General features: G+C 51.1%; 1 protein-coding gene across 1 annotated transcript in view; it reads right to left on the bottom strand.

Annotated features, from left to right (window-relative positions):
- LOC103198946 (Fc fragment of IgG binding protein) overlaps positions 1–18,778 on the bottom strand; it is a 52,745-nt gene that overhangs the window by 25,611 nt on the left and 8,356 nt on the right. The window contains exons 4-8 of the mRNA XM_007943151.1: positions 14,214–14,784; positions 11,563–12,167; positions 6,724–7,291; positions 2,865–3,457; positions 3–539 (exon numbers count right to left, since the gene is read on the bottom strand). Coding sequence (XP_007941342.1) covers positions 3–539; positions 2,865–3,457; positions 6,724–7,291; positions 11,563–12,167; positions 14,214–14,784 — 2,874 coding nt within the window. The remainder of the gene's footprint in view (positions 1–2; positions 540–2,864; positions 3,458–6,723; positions 7,292–11,562; positions 12,168–14,213; positions 14,785–18,778) is intronic.

The raw sequence follows: 18,778 nt of genomic DNA, 5'->3' as shown, positions 1-18,778 counted from the left end.
GCCTGGCAGGCACTCACGTAGGCGTGGATACTGCTACAGAGGATGCTGTGGTTGCCTTTGCCCAGGCAGAGGTCGAAGACACACTCCTGCAGAGGGCCCTGGGGCTCCAGCAGCTTGTGGCAGGCGGCCAGCGGCCCCGTGGGGCTGGTGAGGAGCCCACAGAACTCCTCCTGCTGGTACTTTTGCTCCAGCTCGGGTGTGCACTCAGGGTTGCAGTCCTCACCAGGGGGGCAGGTGGGTGGCAAGCAGGGGGAGCCGGGCACCGCCTCCTCCCAGGAGTTGGCAAAATCGTTGGGGTTGCCTGCCTGTGACCCGTCAGGCTTCTGGAAGTCATCCTTGGGGTCCCCATTGTAGTTCCCACAGAGGCCACACAGCTGCTGGTGGTAGTTGCCTGGGACGGTGACCCGCACATAGTACATGAGGTCGTAGGTCACACGTAGGCCAAAGTCAGTCTCAACCACGACGTCCGAGCCATGCTGGAAGGCCCGGACCCGGCCCTCGGCCAGCACCACGGGCAGCTTCATGTCCACACCGTTCACCTGGGAGGGGGAGAGCCATGCTTTAGAGGGGGCACTTTAGGGAGACAGATCCTTGTTGAAGCCCCTGCCTGATACTAAGGATCTGTGCGGCCCCCACCTCTCTGGGCCTCAGTTTCCCTGGGTGTAAAATGGGTACAATAACAGGGTCTCCACGGAATAACAACATTACCAGCAATCCTTTATTCACGATCAAATGTGGTGGTTAATTAGGCACTAACGGACCGTGGGGCCACCTGCTGGGTTCAAACGCAGCTCTGCCCTCACTGCCTCTGTGACTTTGTGCAGATCACCCACCTCTCTATGGTTCTTTTCCCTCAACTATCAAGTGGGGATAATGGTGCCCACCCCATTGGATTGTTGTCAGGATGATATGAATATCTGGAAAATCAAAATCAAACCAAACCCACAGCTACTGAGCCTATTCTGATTCATAGCGACCCACATTGGGTTTTTGAGGCGATAAATCTTTGTGGAAGTAGATTGCCCCGCCTTCCTGCCACAGAGTGGCTGGTGGACTTGAACCACCAACCTCCTGGTTAGCAGTCAAATGCCTTAGGAACTGCACCACCAGAGCTCCTTAAATATCTGTAAAGCGCTAAGTGCCTCACACAGGAGGACAGCTCTAGGAACATTCACAATTGAATTAGCTGCGGCTGCAAGTTTTTATTTATTATTATTAAACAGGCCTTAAGGATTTTTGCTTTAAGTCTCAATGGGTGGAAAAGTCAAGGCTTAACTCCTGTGGTGCACTGATTAAGGCATTTGACTACTAAGCAAATAGCTGGTGCTGCAAACCCACCAGCTACTCCGTGGAAGAAAGATGAGGCAGCCTGCTTCCGTGAAGATTTACAGCCTCGGAAACCCACTGGATATTGCTGTGAGTTGGAATTGACGTGATGGCAGTGAGTTTGCATTTTCTTTTCTTTTTTCTTTTTTTTTTTTGGGGTGGAAAGTCAGGGTACAATTTCCAGGGAAATAAACTTCAAACCCATGAGTTAGGGACAAAGGGTTCTGTTGAGGCCTTTGAAATTGACCTGTAATTAACATGCTTGCTATTGTTGGTTGCTGTCCAGTCAGCTCTGACTCAGGCCACCCCTGCTGTGTGCGGGTAGAACTGCTCCACTGAGCTTTCAAGGCTGTGACCTGTTAGAAGCAAAGCCCCAAACCTGTCTCCCAAAGGGCCTCTAGGTGGGTCTGAACTGCCAACCATTCAGTTAGTAGCCTAGAGCTTAACTGCATGTGCCAGTCCGGGACTCCCACATGATTGCTGCTCCTTCCTTATCACAGACATGACTAAACCAAAAAACCAAACTCACTGCCATTGAGTCAACTCCGACTCATAACAACCTCTCCTTGGGCTTCCAAGGCAGTATCACTACGAAAGTAGATTGCCCCATCTTCCTTGCGAGGAGTGGCTGGTGGGTTTGAACCACCAGCTTTCTGGTTAGCAGTCAAGTGCCTTAGGCACTACAACATGACTGGCATTGAATCCCCCGCCCGCCCCAGGTGTGAAGACTCGGGAGAAAGCAGGAGAAAGACACATTCCTGGCTGAGTGTCCTAAATGCACATAGTCGCCATCATTCCCAGGTGGAGCAGGATAGTGGCTGAGGGCAAGTGGCTAAATCTCTGTGCCTCAGTTTCCTCATCCATCAATGGAGGATAATAATGGTTTCCATTTCATGGGGGAGCTGGGGATTCAGTGAGATGCAAATAACAAGAACAGGGACAGCCTGTACTTAGAGCGTCCTGTGTGCCAGGCGCTGTCCTAGAAGCTTGGGACACATCCAGGAATGCATCAGACCATTCGATGCCTGTCCAGTGCACAGTGAGCACTTGATAAAGCCAGTCATTCATCAACACTCTTGTGGTCAGTACTGCTACTAGGACAGTGGGTCTATCCCTATATTTTACAGGGATTCTCTGGAGGAACTGAGGGGCAGAAAGAGGGGGCCCCAAAGCACAGAGAGAGGCAGAGAGAAGGGGACCAAGGGGCAGTGAGATGGAGACCAAGGGGTACAGAGGAGATTGAGGGGCAGAGAGGGGGCAGATTGAGGGTTAGAGAGAGTGGGAGACTGAGGGTCACAGAGAGAGGAGATGGAGTGCCAGAGAAAAGGGAGACTGAGGGACCGAGAGGGGAGATTCAGCCGCCTGGGGGCAGGCCCAGGCCCTGAGGCCTCCTCTCGCCTTGACTCCCCGCTCTGGGCTCTGCCCTCTCCCTTCACCTGCCTCCCACACTCTGACTCGGTGCCCTCTGCCCCCAGGTCCACCCACAGACTGCCCTCTATCCCAGGACCTCTCCCTGTTGGGCTCCACCCTGCTCTCACCGTGACCTTCCACTGGTGTTGCTCCAGCCGCAGGGTGAAGTTAGCCACCTGGACAGTGATCACCTTGGTCACACTGACTTTCCCGTTACCCCAGGCCACGTTCTCCTGAAGGACAGCAAACTGGTCCAGGCCAGGCTGGGCCCCACAGGTCCGAGCCAGCACGTACACGCAAGTACCCATGAAGTCATAGCGTCGGCCGTCAAAAGAAGTGTAGTGTGGGTCTCCTGATGCCTGGCAGGTGGCCGAGCCCACAGCCACACAGCCCAGGACACCATTGGATGGCTGGCAGGCCTCATGCGGGCCGCAGGTGGAGGGCTTGCAGGACACTAGGCCGCCCTCCTGGCAGTGGCAGAGGGACTCACAGCCTGGGCCAGGGTAGAAGGTCTGGCCTGGTGGATGGTAGGTGCCCTGGTACACGCAACCACAAGAGGCCAGGGGTACGCAGGACTCGCCACTGAGCGCAAAGCCCTCGTCGCACACGCAGCCCTCGTAGCAGTCCGAGCCACAGCCCCCAGGCACTGGGAGGTCTCCGCAGGACAGTGGGCAGCTGTGGGAACACGCCTCATAGTGGCTGTGGGGTGCACAGCTTGGTGCTGCAGGAAAAGGGGCCATCAGACTGAGAGTCCCTGCTCCCCTCCCCGAACTCCAGTCCCTCCAGCCTTTTTGACAAGCGGTTTCCTCAACAACACAACAAAACTCTCAACCGGAACCTGATCAAGACTCCATCTGCGCTATACAGTATGGTGGTCACTAGGCACTTGTGGTTATTTGGATTAATTTCAATGAAATGAAAGTGAGACTCAGTTCCTCAGCTACACTAGTAGCTCCATTTGAAGTTAGTAGTACTACATTTCAGTGGTTACACATGATTAAATCAGCTGGCCTTGAGTAGAGAAAATTACCTTCTGTAAAGTAATGTGATTGATGTAATCACCTTCCGTAATGCAATCTAATGTAATGTAATCAACCAACCAGTTGAGGCCACACCAGTGTAGGGTAGATCCTAAGCCTAATCACTTCTGAGATATAAAAAGACCAGAAGAGACACAGACACACACACGGGGCAAGACAAAACACCATACGAAGACTGTCTACAAGCCAAGGAACACCAAGGAAATAAGGAACGCCGGTGGTTACCAACAAAGAAGGAATGAGAGGGTTGAGATTCTGAATTGGACAAACGGAGGAGCTAGCCTCCTAAAACCAAACTCAGTGCCATCGAGTCGATTCCAACTCATAGAGATCCCCTTTGGGTTTCCGAGGCAGTAAATCTTTACAGAAGTAGATTGCCCAGTCTTCCTTCCACGGAGTGGCTGGTGGGTTTGAACTGCCAACCTTCTGGTTAGCATTCAAATGCTTTAGGCACTATGCCACCAGGAGCTAGCCTGCCTGGGCACAAATCACACCACATTCTGCGTGACCGCAGGCAAATTACTCACCATTTCTGTGGCTCAGTTTCCTCATCTAGTAATGGGCACCCTGCTTACTGGGTAGTTGTGAGGTTTAAATGAGAAATACAAAGCCCTTAGAAGAGGGTCTTCCAGATAGGAAGTGAGCCACACAAATGCCAGCTGTTCATGTCTGTGTCCCTCAGAATGACTGGCCTGAGAACGGACCGTGGGAGAGCTGCTGCCGTTTCTGCCTGGTGTTTCCACAGCAGGCTTCTCCCACTTCACAGAGGAGAAAGGTGGTCCCCCCACCCCAAATCTCATAGGGTGTACTGTCCTGGGGGGTGAAGACCTCCAAGGACATAAAGGGACAATTTCAAATACTGGTGTAGGTGTGGAGACAATGAACGACTACTTGTTGTTGTTGTTGGGTGTCATAGAGTCGATTTCTGACTCGTTCTCATAGTGCCACTATGTGACAGTGCAGAATTGCCCCAAAGGGTTTTCTAGGATGTCATCTTTACGGGAGCAGATTGCCAGGTCTTCTCCTGTAGAGCCATTGGCTACGTTTGAACCATCAACCTTTCAGTTTGCAGACGAGTGCTTATCCGTTGCACCACTAGGACTAATCATTAGTATGGAGAAAATTGGTTCTGATTCTTTGCTCCCACCAAAACTAAAATGGGGCCTAATAGAATCTGCTGCCCACAGGTCAAAAAAAAAAAGTTTTGTGGTCTCACTCTGTCACTGTCCCCTCTAATTCAGAAGAAGTTCAAAGAATGGTTGATGTTCCTTCACCAAAACACCTTTCATGCCACTCACTTACTAATATCACATTTGTAAGAATTAAAAATATGATTAGAATTGACCCTGAACCCCATCTCATTCTAACAATATATGCAAACTATCGGAGCCCCATCCATCTCATGAAGAGATGCCTTTCCAGTACATTTTACTTTGTACGTTTAATGTTTTTATCAGTTGTGTACTTAGGATACTTGCAATGATAACTCATCCCATACTTCTCTTTTTTCAAAGACTCAGAGCATCATGGTCTCAGGAATTTCCAAAAAAAAAAAAAAAAAATTGTCAATCTTATCCACACGTGTGTATGTATGTTTGTGGCCAAGGAGTGGGATGTGGAGTAGGATAAACTGCCCAATGGCTAGTCCTGATTCTGGGCATGGCCATGGCTCTCACGGTGGCCAATGGGACATGAGCAAACGTGACACAAGTACTTCCTGTTTTCTCCAGTATCACATCCCGGTGCCTAGGACGTGCCTGCAGTGCAGGTGTTCAGTAAATATTTATTGAATGAATGAACATAAGTTAAAGGAGAAAAAACAGTGGTGTGAGATTCCTGTATTTATCGTGTATTTTTTTAAATGGACTACGAGTAGTTGTGTGTGAGGAGCTTTGGTGGTGCTGTGGTAAGGCATTTGTCTGCTAACCAGCAGTTTGGCAGTTCAAACCCACCAGCTGCTCTGCGGGAAGAAGATGAGGCAATCTACTTCCGTAAAGATTTACCACCTTGGAAGCCCTATGGGGGTCACTATGAGTCGGAACCCACTCAATGGCAGTGGGTGGGTGGGTAGTAGTTGTCTGTACCACTGTGTTGTGTGTATCTATTGGATACGTTTAGAAGAGTGGCTTAAGTCAAGTAATAACTTTATTTTAAATTGCCACTATTTTGTTGATTGTTGTGGAAACCAGACGATGGGTAGATGAGGGTTCATGATCTAATTTTCTGTTCTTTTGAGTATTTGACCAGTGAAACGTTATCATCTTCTGGAAGTATATCTTTTGCAACTATTTACACTTAGGATGGAAAACTAAAGATGTCAACTTAAAAACAGGGGAGGGAGTACATGCTGTTAAAGTCCTCTTGCTGCAAATCCATCAAATGCTTTACTTATTATGGTCCATGTTTCTGAATATGTGCTTCATGTTTCAATTATCAATTAAAATTTGAAAACATTTGGGGTGGGGATGCATGGCCTTTCAAATGTCTTTTATAGACAAGCAAAAATGTTTGAAGAACGTTCCTATGGCCACATCCAAAGAAAGGGTCTCAAACTGACTGCCCACGAGGCCAAGCAGATGTCAATGAGTGCAGTAGGCCACAGGAGGGGGGGCAAGAAGAACAGGACAGGGGACCAGACTCCTTGTAAAGGCAGCACCCATAACTCACCTTTGAATGACAGCTGCCGTGTGGCAACCAGACCAGGAACCACCAGATGTAGTCAGTCATTCCACAAAATCTTTCTTGCATGCCTACCGTCCATCACTTCCTAATTATTGTGATACTGGGCATGTAACTTAACCTTCCTGAGAATCAGTACCCTTATCTGCTAAATGGGTATAACCACAGCCCCTACCTCTTAGGATTGCTTGTAAATGAATAGTTATATTAAGTTAATTAAATAGACTTAAGGCTGAGCCCTGCCCTCCGCCCCCGCCCCAGTACTCACGGCAGAGCTCTTTACTCCTCCAGGGGTACACGGTGGCCCCAGCAGCCTGGCATGCGGCAGCATATGTAGCCAGCGCATCACACAGTGGCCCAGACTGGCCTGGTAGCAGGCAGAGGTCGTACACACAGTCACGCATAACGCCCTGGGGATCCAGCTTGCCATGACATTCCCGGAAGGGCCCCTTGGGGTCGGCAATGATCCCACACTCCTTCTTGCTCTGCAGCTGCTGGGCCACCAGGGAGTCCAGCTTGGGACAGTCACCCGGATCAGCTGCTCCACAGCCAGGTCTCGTCTCCTCCTGCCAGCTGTTCCCAAAGGCCAGCGCATTGGCAGCCTGGCCCCCACCCCGCAGAGTCAGGTCGTCACCTTTGTTCCCGTTGAAGTTCCCACAGAGCCCACATAGGGCCCCAGCATAGCTGCCAGGCACCTTGACAGTCACACGGGCGTTCCAGTCGTAGGTGACGGTCAGGCCAAAGTCTGTGCGGATAACAGCATCATTGCCTTGGCGGAACACCTGAACCTGTCCATCTGCTGCATGGAAGGGCAGGTAGTGAAGGACACCATCCATCTGCATAAAAGTGGGGGGCGAGGGGTCAGGGTCTTCATGTCTCCAGCCACCCTGGTGTGCTTGCTCTTCTCAGTACACTATGCTCCATCTCACCTCAGGGCCTTTGCACTTGCATCCTTCAAGACTTGGCTTAAATCCAAGCCCCTTACTAGAAGGTCCCCTAATATTAATAATAGGATTTCCTTTACTCTCAGGTGGTTTTGAGGATTACCAGTTAAAGAATGTAAAAGGTTGAGCGCATGGCTGGTACAGGGAAAGTTCTCTCTCTCTGCCACTGCCCCCTCGGCCACGGCATGGCCACTACCCAAAACAATTGTTGTTGTTAGGTGCCGTTGAGTCAGCCCCAACTCATAGAGACCCTGTGTACAACAGAACAAAACACTGCCTGTTCCTGTGCCAGCCTCACAATCCCTGTGATACCTGAGCCCATTGTTGCAGCCACTGTGTCAGTCCATCTCGTTGAGGGTCTTCCCCTTTTCCCTGACTCCAAACTTCTCACCCATGATTATCAGCTATTGTTGTGAATCTCAGAACAACTCCACTTTTCCATGTTTAAGTTTTGAAAGAGAAAAGCAGTCATTCTTGATCTCAGCTGTCTGCTGGAACTTCGTCTCTGTCCAGCTTTGTGTCTGAGTCACCTACCACATGGCTCCCTCAGCTCCAGGTGCCCTGGCCTCCTTACTGTTGCCCTGAACATACAAAGTGCATTCCCACCCCAAGCCTTTGCACTGGCTGTACCTTCTTCCTACAGTGTTGTATTGTTGTCAGATAGGGTCCAGCAACCTTATGTACAACATAACAAAACACTGCTCAGTCTAATATATCAGACAGTGTTTCACTGCTATTCATAAGGTTTGCACTGGCAATTTTTTTTTTTTTTTTGAAATGAAGATGGCCCTATCATTCTTCCCAGTCTGTCTCAGTCTGGAAGCTCCACTGAAACTTGTCCAGTACAGGTGGCATGGCCTCCAGCCTCACAGCAACATGCTGGGAATATCACCTATCAATCTTAACCCAGACCCTCCTCCTCATTTTTCAGGTGTCAGCTTTGATCCCAGATTATCCATGCCCCACTCCCTCTCCAATCTAATCTCTTAACCCTCTAATCCTGCATGCAACCATTATCAGCTCCAGCCATGTAACCACTGATTTTCCCCTCAACTCCCCTACCACCAAGCTCAGTCCAGCCACAGGGCCTTTGCACTTGCTGCACCCCCTGCCTGCAACACTCTCACCTTCTTTCATACCCCTCTTCTCTCTGCCTGGCTGCCTCACCCTCATCCTCCACCCACCAACCCCTGCTTGTCCTCACTTTTCTGACCCCATCACCTACCAGTCGCTCTATCCCATAGCCTAACCTCACTCCCTCAGGTTGGCCTCTGTGCTGTTCCCCTGAACTCTTTAAGCCTCAACCTTTGAATCCACTACTCTTCACCTGGTGGTCTCCTCCTCCTCCTTCAGGTCTCAGCTTACAACAAAAGCCCCAACCATAGCCCACAAGGCTCCCCTCTCCTCTCATACCTTCCACTCCAGCCCCACTGGCCTCCTTGCTGGTCTTTAACCACTCCAGCTTGTTCCTGCCTCAAGGCCTCTGTACTTTCTGTTCCTTTTGCCTGGAATACCATCGTGTCCACTTCTCTCTCTACCTGTTCCAGCTCTTTCTTCAAGAGCAGTAATAGGGTATAGTGGGTAAGAGTATGGACTCTGGAGCCAGGTTACCTGAGTTCAAATCCTGGCTCTGCCTGTGACCTTGAGTAGGTGACTCAAACTCTCTGTGCCTTAGTTTCCTCCACTAACAAGATTAGTGTCTTCACAGGGTTCTTGTGAAGATTAAATGATTTAATATATGCTGCCAAATATTGAGCACAAAGAAGTAACTTAATATATGTTGACTATTAATAGTCACGGGAGAGCTCTGGTGGGGAAGGGCCTAAGACATTTGACTGCTAACCAGAAGGCTGGCAGTTCAAATCCACCAGCCACTCCTCAAAGGAAAATTGGCCAATCTACTCCCATAGAGATACTGCCTTGGAAACCCAAGGAGGGGTTGCTATGAGTTGGATCCGACTCGAGAGCAGTGACTTTGTTTTGGTTATTAATAGTCAAGCCACAGCTTAAATGTCATCTCAGAGAGATGGTGTGGTGGTTATGTTTTTGTATCAACTTGGCTGGGCCTGGTTGAGTGGCTGGGCAGCTGGTGGTAGTTATTCCCCATGATGAGACTGGCAGTCAACTCCATGGTGGGATCTACCACAAGCAGCTGAGTAGCTGCTTTGGGTATGTGGTCTGCTTCCCATATATAAGAAGCAGCTTTGGGAATGGTCTCTAGCTTATGGCACACTTGGACCCTGCATGTAGCCGTGTCATTGTTCAGCAGCCTGCCATGCTGCTCTGCCATGTGGTTTGGTAACATCGGGACTGTGCCTTTTTACTTGTCAACCTTGGGGCTTCTCAGCCTCAGCAGCCAGCAGCTGTCTGCGTGAAGAAACGCCTCTAGCTCCAGTGGGCTGGGAGCAGGAGGCAGAGCTGGACCCCAAGATTGAGGGGCTTTCACCCAGCCCCTAGATCCTGGCACTTTGAACTTGGACTTTAAGCCTCTAAATTGTAACAATAAACTCCTGTTTCTTAAGGTCATCCTATTTATGGTATATTCTTGTCAGAGCAGCACTAGGGAACCAGAACAGATGGGAACATAAATATTAATAATAGGATTTCCTTTACTCTCAGGTGGTTTTGAGGATTACCAGTTAAAGAATGTAAAAGGTTGAGCGCATGGCTGGCACAGGGAAAGTTCTCTCCCTCTGCCACTGCCAGTTCACCCCTCGGCCACGGCATGGCCACTACCCAAAACCATTGTTGTTGTTAGGTGCCGTTGAGTCAGCCCCAACTCATAGAGACCCTGTGTACAACAGAAGGAAACACTGCCTGTTCCTGTGCCAGCCTCACAATCCCTGCGATACCCGAGCCCATTGTTGCAGCCACTGTGTCAGTCCATCTCGTTGAGGGTCTTCCCCTTTTTCCCTGACTCCAAACTTCTCACCCATGATTATCAGCTATTGTTGTGAATCTCAGAACAACTCCACTTTTCCATGTTTAAGTTTTCAAAGAGAAAAGCAGTCATTCTTGATCTCAGCTGTCTGCTGGAGCCTCTGAGAATCCACCGAAACCCACAGACCATCTGTCCAGAACCCTGCTGCCAGGTCTGCCCGGCCGTGTGGCCCCAACCCTTCTGGTCTAAGAAGCTGCGTCAGGACCTCTGCTTCTCCCCTCTAACCGGTACCGAGTTGCCCTCTGTTGTTGTGTTGTTATGTGCCGTCGAGTCGGGCCCAACTCATAGCAACCCCTCCTTGCGTTTCCGAGTCAGTATCACTACGGAAGTAGATTGCCCCATCTTCCTTCCGAGGAGTGGATGGTGGGTTTGAACTGCCAGCCTTCTGGTTAGCAGTCAAGTGCCTTAGGCACTAAGCTACCAGAGCTCCCTTCCCATTGCCCTGGAGTCGATTTTGACTCATGGCCACTCCACGTGTCTCAGGGTGGAACTGTGCTCCACAGGGGTGTCAGTAGCTGTGACCTTTTGGAAGTGGACTGTCAGGCCTTCTTCTGAGGTGCCTCCTGGGGCATTTGAACTGCCAATATTTTGGCAAGTAGTCAAATGCTTAATTAACCGTTTGCACTGTCCATGGATTCAGTTTTGTCGCCCTAACCCACTGTCATTGAGTCAATTCCGATGCATAGCGACCCCCATTGGGTTTTCCGAGGCTGTAAATCTTTACAGAAGTAGATTGCCTCATCTTCCTTCTGTGAAGTGGCTGGTGGGTTTGAACCGCCAACCTTCTAGTTAGCAGCCAAATGCTTACGCACTGCATCCCCCTGCACATCTCCAACTCCCAACTTTTATAAGCCACCCCGTGTCCCTCTAGGAAAGCATGCAAGTCCAGAGCTTCAGAGGTTTTGAAACAATAAGAACAATAGCAGCAGCATTTACCAAACACTTGCTGGGGGCCAAGCTCTCTTTTTAACCACTTATAACTATTAACTCATCAAGTCCCCACAACCATCCTATGAAGTGGACCCTCTTATAATCCTGGTTTCACAGAGACAAAGCTTCCCAGTGAGGGAGAGAGAGAGAGAGAGCAGCCTGGCTTGGGGACTCCTGCTTAACCACTGGCCACAGGTTTCTCCACAGCCTCCAGCCCCACCTGGAATCCTGAGCCTCTGATCTTTAGGGGGTCTCTGGACCCACCACCCAGCCCGGGCGCCACATGACTCACCAGCACTTTTCCGGGGTGCTGCCGGATGACGGCCACCACCACGCCGCGGGCCTCCACGCGCGCGCCGCGTGTGAAGCTTACGGTCTGGCTGCCTCGATGTTCGTTCTCCACTAGCACGCGGAAGGCGGGCAGCGCCACGTTCTGGCCGCAGGAGCCCGTCAGCAGGTACGTGCAGGTGCCCATGAAGTCGAAGCGCCGCCTATCGAAGCTCACGTAGTGCGGGTCCCCGTAGGCCAGGCAGGTCCCAAAGCTGTCGGGGTAGCAACCCAGGAGGCCGTTCTGGACGCCGCAGCGCGCCCCTGCCGGGCAGCCCTGTGTGTCTTGGCAGCGCACCTGCTGGGTGGCGCCGTTGCAGGTGCAGCGCCGCTGGCACAGTTCGTCCGCCCACACCTCCTGGCCGGGCGCGAGCAGGCGGCCCTCGAAGGTGCAGCCGCAGGCCGAGGCTGGCACGCAGGCGCCCCCGCTGGACACGAAGCCGGGGAGGCACACGCAGCCCTCCACGCACGGGAGCGCCGAGCAGTTGGCCGGCGCCGCCGCTGAGTTGCAGGTGGCAGGGCAGGCGGGGCCGCAGAGTTCGTAGCGGCTGTTGGCCGGACAGGACAGGGCTGTGGGGAGAAGGGGGAACCCAGGTCATGAGGGGCGCCTTCTTAGAAAGAGTCCAGCACTTCTCTTCCCAAACCCCACTTCTCGCTCAGAGCCCCCCCAGCCAGTCCCTGGTACTTGCATTCTGTATGAGCAGGACTCAGAGAGGTCCTTGGTCCCCCTCTCTCTCAGGGTACGGACAATCTAATCGCCCAGGAATCCCTATAAGGTCCATATTCAAAATCTATCCAGACCCTGCCTCCTTGTCCTCTCAGCACGATCCTCACCTGGTCCTGTCCACACTTTGGCCTCCTCCCTTTGTCCCCACTGCTCCTGCTCACCCACAGTCTGCTCCCCACACGCAGCCAGAGGGACCCCGTGGACTCCTGAGTCAGATCTCCATGGGTCCCGGCCCTCCTGTGGCTTCATCTCCCTCAGGGTGAAAACTGAAGTCCTCAAAGCTTCCTGAAAGCTCCCCCAAGATCTGCTCCCATCACCTTTCTCTGTTTCATCTTCTATTCTCCCCCTTGTCCTCTTTGCTCAGCCACAGCTAAACAGGTACAGCTCCTTGTTCCTCAGGCTCCCACCTCAGGGCCTTTGCACTGGCTGTTCCCTCTGCCCACATTGCCCTTTCCTGAGAAAGGCAGCACAGCCTGTGGGTAAGAGGAAGGCCACTGGAGGCCAGCTGGCCTGGGTTCAAGTCCCAGCTCTCCCCTTCGTAGCTGTGGGATCTTGAGCACTGAGTGCCTCAGTTTCCCTATCAGGGAAATAGGATGACAGTAGTGCTGGTCTCACTGCGTTGTGGTGATGATTAAATGAGCGCCACTGGCATCACTTAGCTATTTCCATCACACGATCCTGGTCCTGGCTCCAGTGTTACCTACTCAGAAACCCTTCCCTGACCACCCTCTTTATGAGCGTCCTGGTCACTCTTATTATGTGAACTTGACTTTATTCCTTTTGTTCCCTGAAGATATTTAATGTTCCTCTCTTCAACCCCGTCCTCCTTCCTCTCTCCTAGGATACAATTGACCTTGTTTATCTAGATCACTGCTGAATCTTCAGCACCAAGGACAGGTCCTGGCACATAGTCGTAGTCGGTGCACAGTAGGTACTGCAGAAATCAATGAGTCTATGAGTGAACTCACTGGTTCCTTTTTTGTGTCATGCATTGGAGAACCGGGCCTGGCGGGGGGAGGCTTACTGGGCAGTGGGATACAGCAGTGACTACAGAAACGCAGACTGCCCTCCGTGTCACCCCTACACTTGCTGCCCCTCTGGAGTCCGGTTTCAAGCCCTGGGTGTGTGCCTGGACGCCTCTCCTCCATCCTCTGTATCCTTTCTGCTGCCTTCTGAACATCTCTCTGGGAGCCCTGCAAGGGCAGGGACAGGAGGACCAGCTCCCCATTGTGTCCTTAACAACAGCAGCACAGGGCCTGGGCCAGACAGGGGCTCAGGCCATGCTTGCTGAGTGAGTGAGTGGGTGAGTGAGTGAGTGAGTGAGTGAATAAGTAGATAGATACCTGACTAAGGAGCATGGATTTTATCCAGAGAACAACGGAAAGTCATGGAAGTGTTATAAGCAAGGAAAGATGTTCAGATTTCTGCTTGGGAACATTCCAGACTGCTGCTCGTGCCAGATCCCTGCACGTGCTGTTCCCTTGTCCTGGAACTCTCTTCCTCCTCCCTTTTTCCTGCTAGTTCCAGCCCTCCTACGGGTGTCAGCTTAGTCATCTCTTTCTCTTAGGAAACTCTCCTTGACCCCCCAGGCTGGGTCAGGAACCTTCTCTGGGACCTCATAGGCCCACTGAGCTTCCCGTGTCCTGGTCCTGACCCCTCTACCTGTGCCTCTCCCTTCTTGCCCCCCCCATCTCAGCCCTGACCCCTCTGGGCTGTCACTATCTAGTGCTATATCTACCCTGACTCTAGGTTCAGTATGGGCAGGGCCTGGCAGTCTTGGGCAGGCTGTGCCACTGGCATTGCCCAGCACCAGCCTGAACCACAATAACGGCTTGGGTCCCTTACCACATCACCATGTGCTCCCAGCTCCCACCAGGGGTATCACTCACGGCAATTGGCTGGTGACCTCCAGTCCCCGACAGAGATGCCAAGTGCCAGACAGGCCTGGGCATAAGCGCTGAGGCCACGGCACAGGCTGGGCCGGTCCCCGCCGGTCACACACAGATCATAGACACAGTTCTCCAGGAAGGGTCGGGGGTCCAGGCTAGCATGGCAGGCAGCAAAGGGGCCATCAAGCCGGGCCAGCATGCCACAGAGACGGTCATTCTCATAGTGCTGGGCCTGGCCCTGGGTGCAGGAGGGACAGTTGCTCTGACAGCCGTCCTGGCACAGGTAGTCCCCATCGTCAAGCTTCCAGCTCTTGCCGAACTCCACAGGGTCAGATGCCTGATCCCAGTCAGGTGTGAGGAAGTCATCAGCCGGGTTACCATTGTAGTTGCCACACAGCCCACACACCTGGTCTTGGAAGCGCGCAGGCAGGCTCACGGCCAGCTGGCAGTCCCAGTCATAAGTGACCACCAGACCAAAGTCCAGCTCCACCACAGCCCGCAGCCCGCTCTGGTACACACGCAGGCGACCCTCGCTCAGGGAGGCTGGCAGGCGGGAGCGCTGGTTGTCGATCTGTAGAGGGAGTGAGGAGGGCAGGGTCAGCCCCCTGTGTGGTCTGGCCTTCAGCCCTCATCTCCTCCCACTCACTCCCCCTGCTCCAGGTGCAGTGAGATTCCTTCTGTTACTACCACAATCCAAGCTTCTTCTACTTCAGGGTCTTTCAACTCTCATGGTTCCCGGGGCCTGAAACGCTCTTTCCCAGATGTCCACGTGGCTCACTTCCTCCCCTCCTAGAAATCTTTGCTCAAATGTTACCATCCTTCTTGGGGAGGCCTTCCCTGACCATCGTATTTTGAATGGCAACCCCTAGCCACAGCTTGGGCACATCCCAGCACAATTCTACCGCTAACTACAAACCTTTGTCAAGTCACTGACCCCTGTGAGGACTGACAAAAGCTATGCACTCTCTGTCTGAAAAGTGCTCAATGTGTACAAAACTCTGCACACGATTTCAGGGATCTGAAGTCCCCCTGGGCTTTTACCTTTTAGTAATAATAATAACAATAACTCAACCTGTTGCTGTTGAGTTGATACCAATTAGCAGCACCCCATGTGTTACTGAACACAACTTCTCCGTAGGGTTTTCTTGGCTGTAATCTTCACGGAAGCAGTTCCCCAGGCCTTTCTTCCACTGGGTGGAAGGTTAGCAGCTAATCACAAACTGCTTGCACCACCCAAAGACCTTATTTTAATCCAGCCGGTTATTAGTCAAGGAACTCTGGTGGCATAGTGGTTAAGGCATTTGTCTGCTCACCCAAAGGTCTGTGGTTCGAACCCACCCAGCTGCTCCACAGAAGAAAGATGAGGCAGTCTGCTTCCGTAAAGATTTATAGCCTTGGAAGCCCGGTGTGGGGAAGGAGGGTACTATTAGTTGGACTCAACTTGACGGCAGTGAGTTTGGGTTTAGGTTTTGGTTATTAACTGCACAGATCTGCCTGCACACTCACAAAACGAGGGAGGGACAAGGATATTCATCCCAGTGTTGTTTGCGACAGTGAACAATGCATCCGTAAACAAAAAGCAAAACACAGTTGCTGTGGAGTCTATTTTGACCCATAGTGACCCTATGTGCTTCAGAAGAGAACCGTGCTTGACAGTGTTTTCAATAGTTGAAATCTTACAGATGCCAGGTATCAGGGCTTTCTTTCTCACCACTGGGTGAGTTCAAGCTGTCAACCTTTCAATGAGGAGTAGAGCCCCAAACATTGATGCCACCTAGGACCTTAATGAGGAGCTCTGGTGGCATAGTGCCTAAGGCACCACTGCTAACCAGAATGCTGGCGGTTCAAACCCACCAGCCACTCCTTGGAAGGAAGGTTGGGCAATCTACTTCCGTAGTGATACCACCTTGGAAACCCAGGAGGGGTCGCTGTGAGTCAGGTCCAACTTGACGGCAGTGAGTTAGTTTGGTTTTTGTAGGACCTTAAGGTGTCCATCCAAACCCATTGCCATCGAGTCAATTCCAGCTTATGATAACCCTGTGTGCTTCAGAGCAGAAGGCCTGCTTAGCTTTTCCATAGCTGTGATACTATGGAAGCACATAGCCAGGGCGTTCTTGCATGCTGCCATTCAGTGGGATTGAACTGCCAGCCTTTCTGTTAGCAAAGGAGCCACCCCAGGACCTTAACATATTCATAAAAACAAACCAAAGCCACTGCCATTGAGTTGATTCCGACTCACGGCGACCCTATAGGACACAGTAGAACTGTCCCATAGGGTTTCCAAGGCTGCGAATCTTTGTAGAAGCAAAGCCCAAACCACGTTCAATGCCGTGAAGTCCATTCTGACTCACAGCGCCCCTAGAGGACAGAGTAGAAGTGCTCCCTAGGGTTTCCAAGGCTTGTGAATTTTTATGGAAGCAGACTGCCTCATCTTTCTCCAGTGGACTGGCTAGTGAATTTGAATCACTGACTCTTTGGCTAGCAGCTGAGCACTTAACCACTGTACCACCAGGGCAACTTAATGTGTCCATAGGAACTAGCTAACTGAACTAGGATGCATCCATGTAATGGAGAACTGTGCAGATACGAAAGAGTGAGGCGGCTCTCTGTGTACTGATACCGAAACAGCTCTAGAAAATACCATCATGTGCACAAGGTGAGGGTAGCACCAGGGCCGTTAGGACACACCAACGGATGAGAAATGGCAGGAGAGAAGAATGTATGTTAGTATTTACTCATATTGGCATAAAGAAAGCCTAGAGGAACACTCAAGAAATCAATAAACATGGTTACTGGTCCAGAGTAGAGGAAAAAAGGACATGAAAAGAGAAATAGAAGCAGGACTTCTCACAATGTGTCATTTGAATTTTAAGCCATGTGACTGCTTTACCTATTTAAAAAAAAAAAAAAATTAACTGCACTAATATGGAAGCATCTCAAATGCACTATGCTGAGCCAAAGTTTCTTACACGGAAGGGTACCCACTATGTGCAAGTTCTGGAACAGACAGAAGTAATCTATCCAATGCTGTCCAGTCAGTTCCAACTCATGGGGACCCCACGTGTGTCAGAGTGGAACTGTGCTCCAGAGGGGTTTCTGAGACCTTTCAGAAGCAGATTTCCGGGCCTTTCTCACAAGGTGCTCTGGGTGGGTTTGAACCACCAACCTTACGGTTAGTAGTTGAGCGCTTAACCGTTTGTGGCCACCCAGGGACTCCTGAAGAAAACCAACCAACTAACCAACAAACCAGAACGGTGGTTGTCTTTGGGGATGGATCAGGGATTGCCTGGGAAGAGACAGAAAGAATTTTCTGGAGTTATGAAAATATTCTGCATCTAGCTGTGGGTTTGTGTTGCACATTTGTCAAAACTCAGTACTCCAAATAATGATATGTATGTTTAAGCGTTTAGGGGTGAAGTGTGCTGATGTCTGGAACTTACTTTGAAGTGCATCACACAATAAGAGGGGCTGTTGAGTGGGCAGAGGGTGGACAGATGGATGGAGATATAAGTAAGGAAGGACAGGAAAATGTGAACTGTGGAATCTAGGTGATGGGCAAATGAGTGTCCAACGTTTCTGAACATTTGAACGTTTTCATCATGTAGTTGAGTGCCATCGAGTGAATTCTGACTCATAATGACCCATGTCACAGAGCAGAGCTGCCCCATATGGTTTTCTTGGCTGCAATCTTTGTGGGGGCAGATGACCAGGTCTTTCTTCCACGGAGCCACTGTGTTTGAACCGCCCACCTTTCTGTTAGCAGCTGAGCACTTAACTGTAGCACCAGCAAGGCTGCTTATATTCATGTAACATGTTGGGAGAAAGGAAATACTGCTCTGGGCTGTTATTTGTATTGGCTGAGTAGTGATACATTTACCAGAGGCAGGATAGCCGAGGAGGCTAAGGACAGGGACTTGAGAGTCAGCCTGCCTGGGTTCCCAGCTCAGGCTCCTACTTGCTCTAAGCCTTTGGGAAGTCAGCTGCCTCACTGAGTCTCAGTTTCCTGACCGGCCTGCCCCTCAGACTTGTTGTGAATGTTGAATACATGGCAAGTCCTCAGAAACACATCTGGCACATACTAGGTGGGCAATACATTTTGTAATTTGGCCACTTAAGAATCCATCATTGTTTAGGTTGTTTTCTTTGTCCTTTGCTGTTGTAAACCTAGTTGGCCTAAGTGTGTGTGTGTGTGTGTGTGTGTGTGTGTGTGTGAGGTACAAATATTTAACCAGAGAAGCCTCAGAAGAAAGGCCTGGTGATCCACTTCCAAAAGTCCAGAGCCATTAAAAATCCTCTGGCATACAATTCTACCTTGACACACACGGGGAAGCCGTGAGTCAGAATCCAGTCAAGGTTTGGTTTACACACGTAAGCCAAACCCACTGCCACCGAGCTGATGCCCACTCACAGCGCCCCTAGAGGACAGAGTAGAGCTGCCCCAGAGGGTTTCCAAGGCTGTGATCTTTATGACAGCAAAGCCCAAACCAAACCCACTGCCCAGTAGCCAATTCCGACTCACAGCGCCCCTAGAGGACAGAGTGGAGCTGCCCCAGAGGGTTTCCAAG

Source organism: Orycteropus afer, unplaced genomic scaffold (assembly GCF_000298275.1).
Source record: "Orycteropus afer afer isolate SDZICR_OR568_19922 unplaced genomic scaffold, OryAfe1.0 scaffold00099, whole genome shotgun sequence".
NCBI classification, from domain to species: Eukaryota; Metazoa; Chordata; class Mammalia; order Tubulidentata; family Orycteropodidae; genus Orycteropus; species Orycteropus afer.
This window is presented reverse-complemented; position numbering and strand designations above follow the sequence as displayed.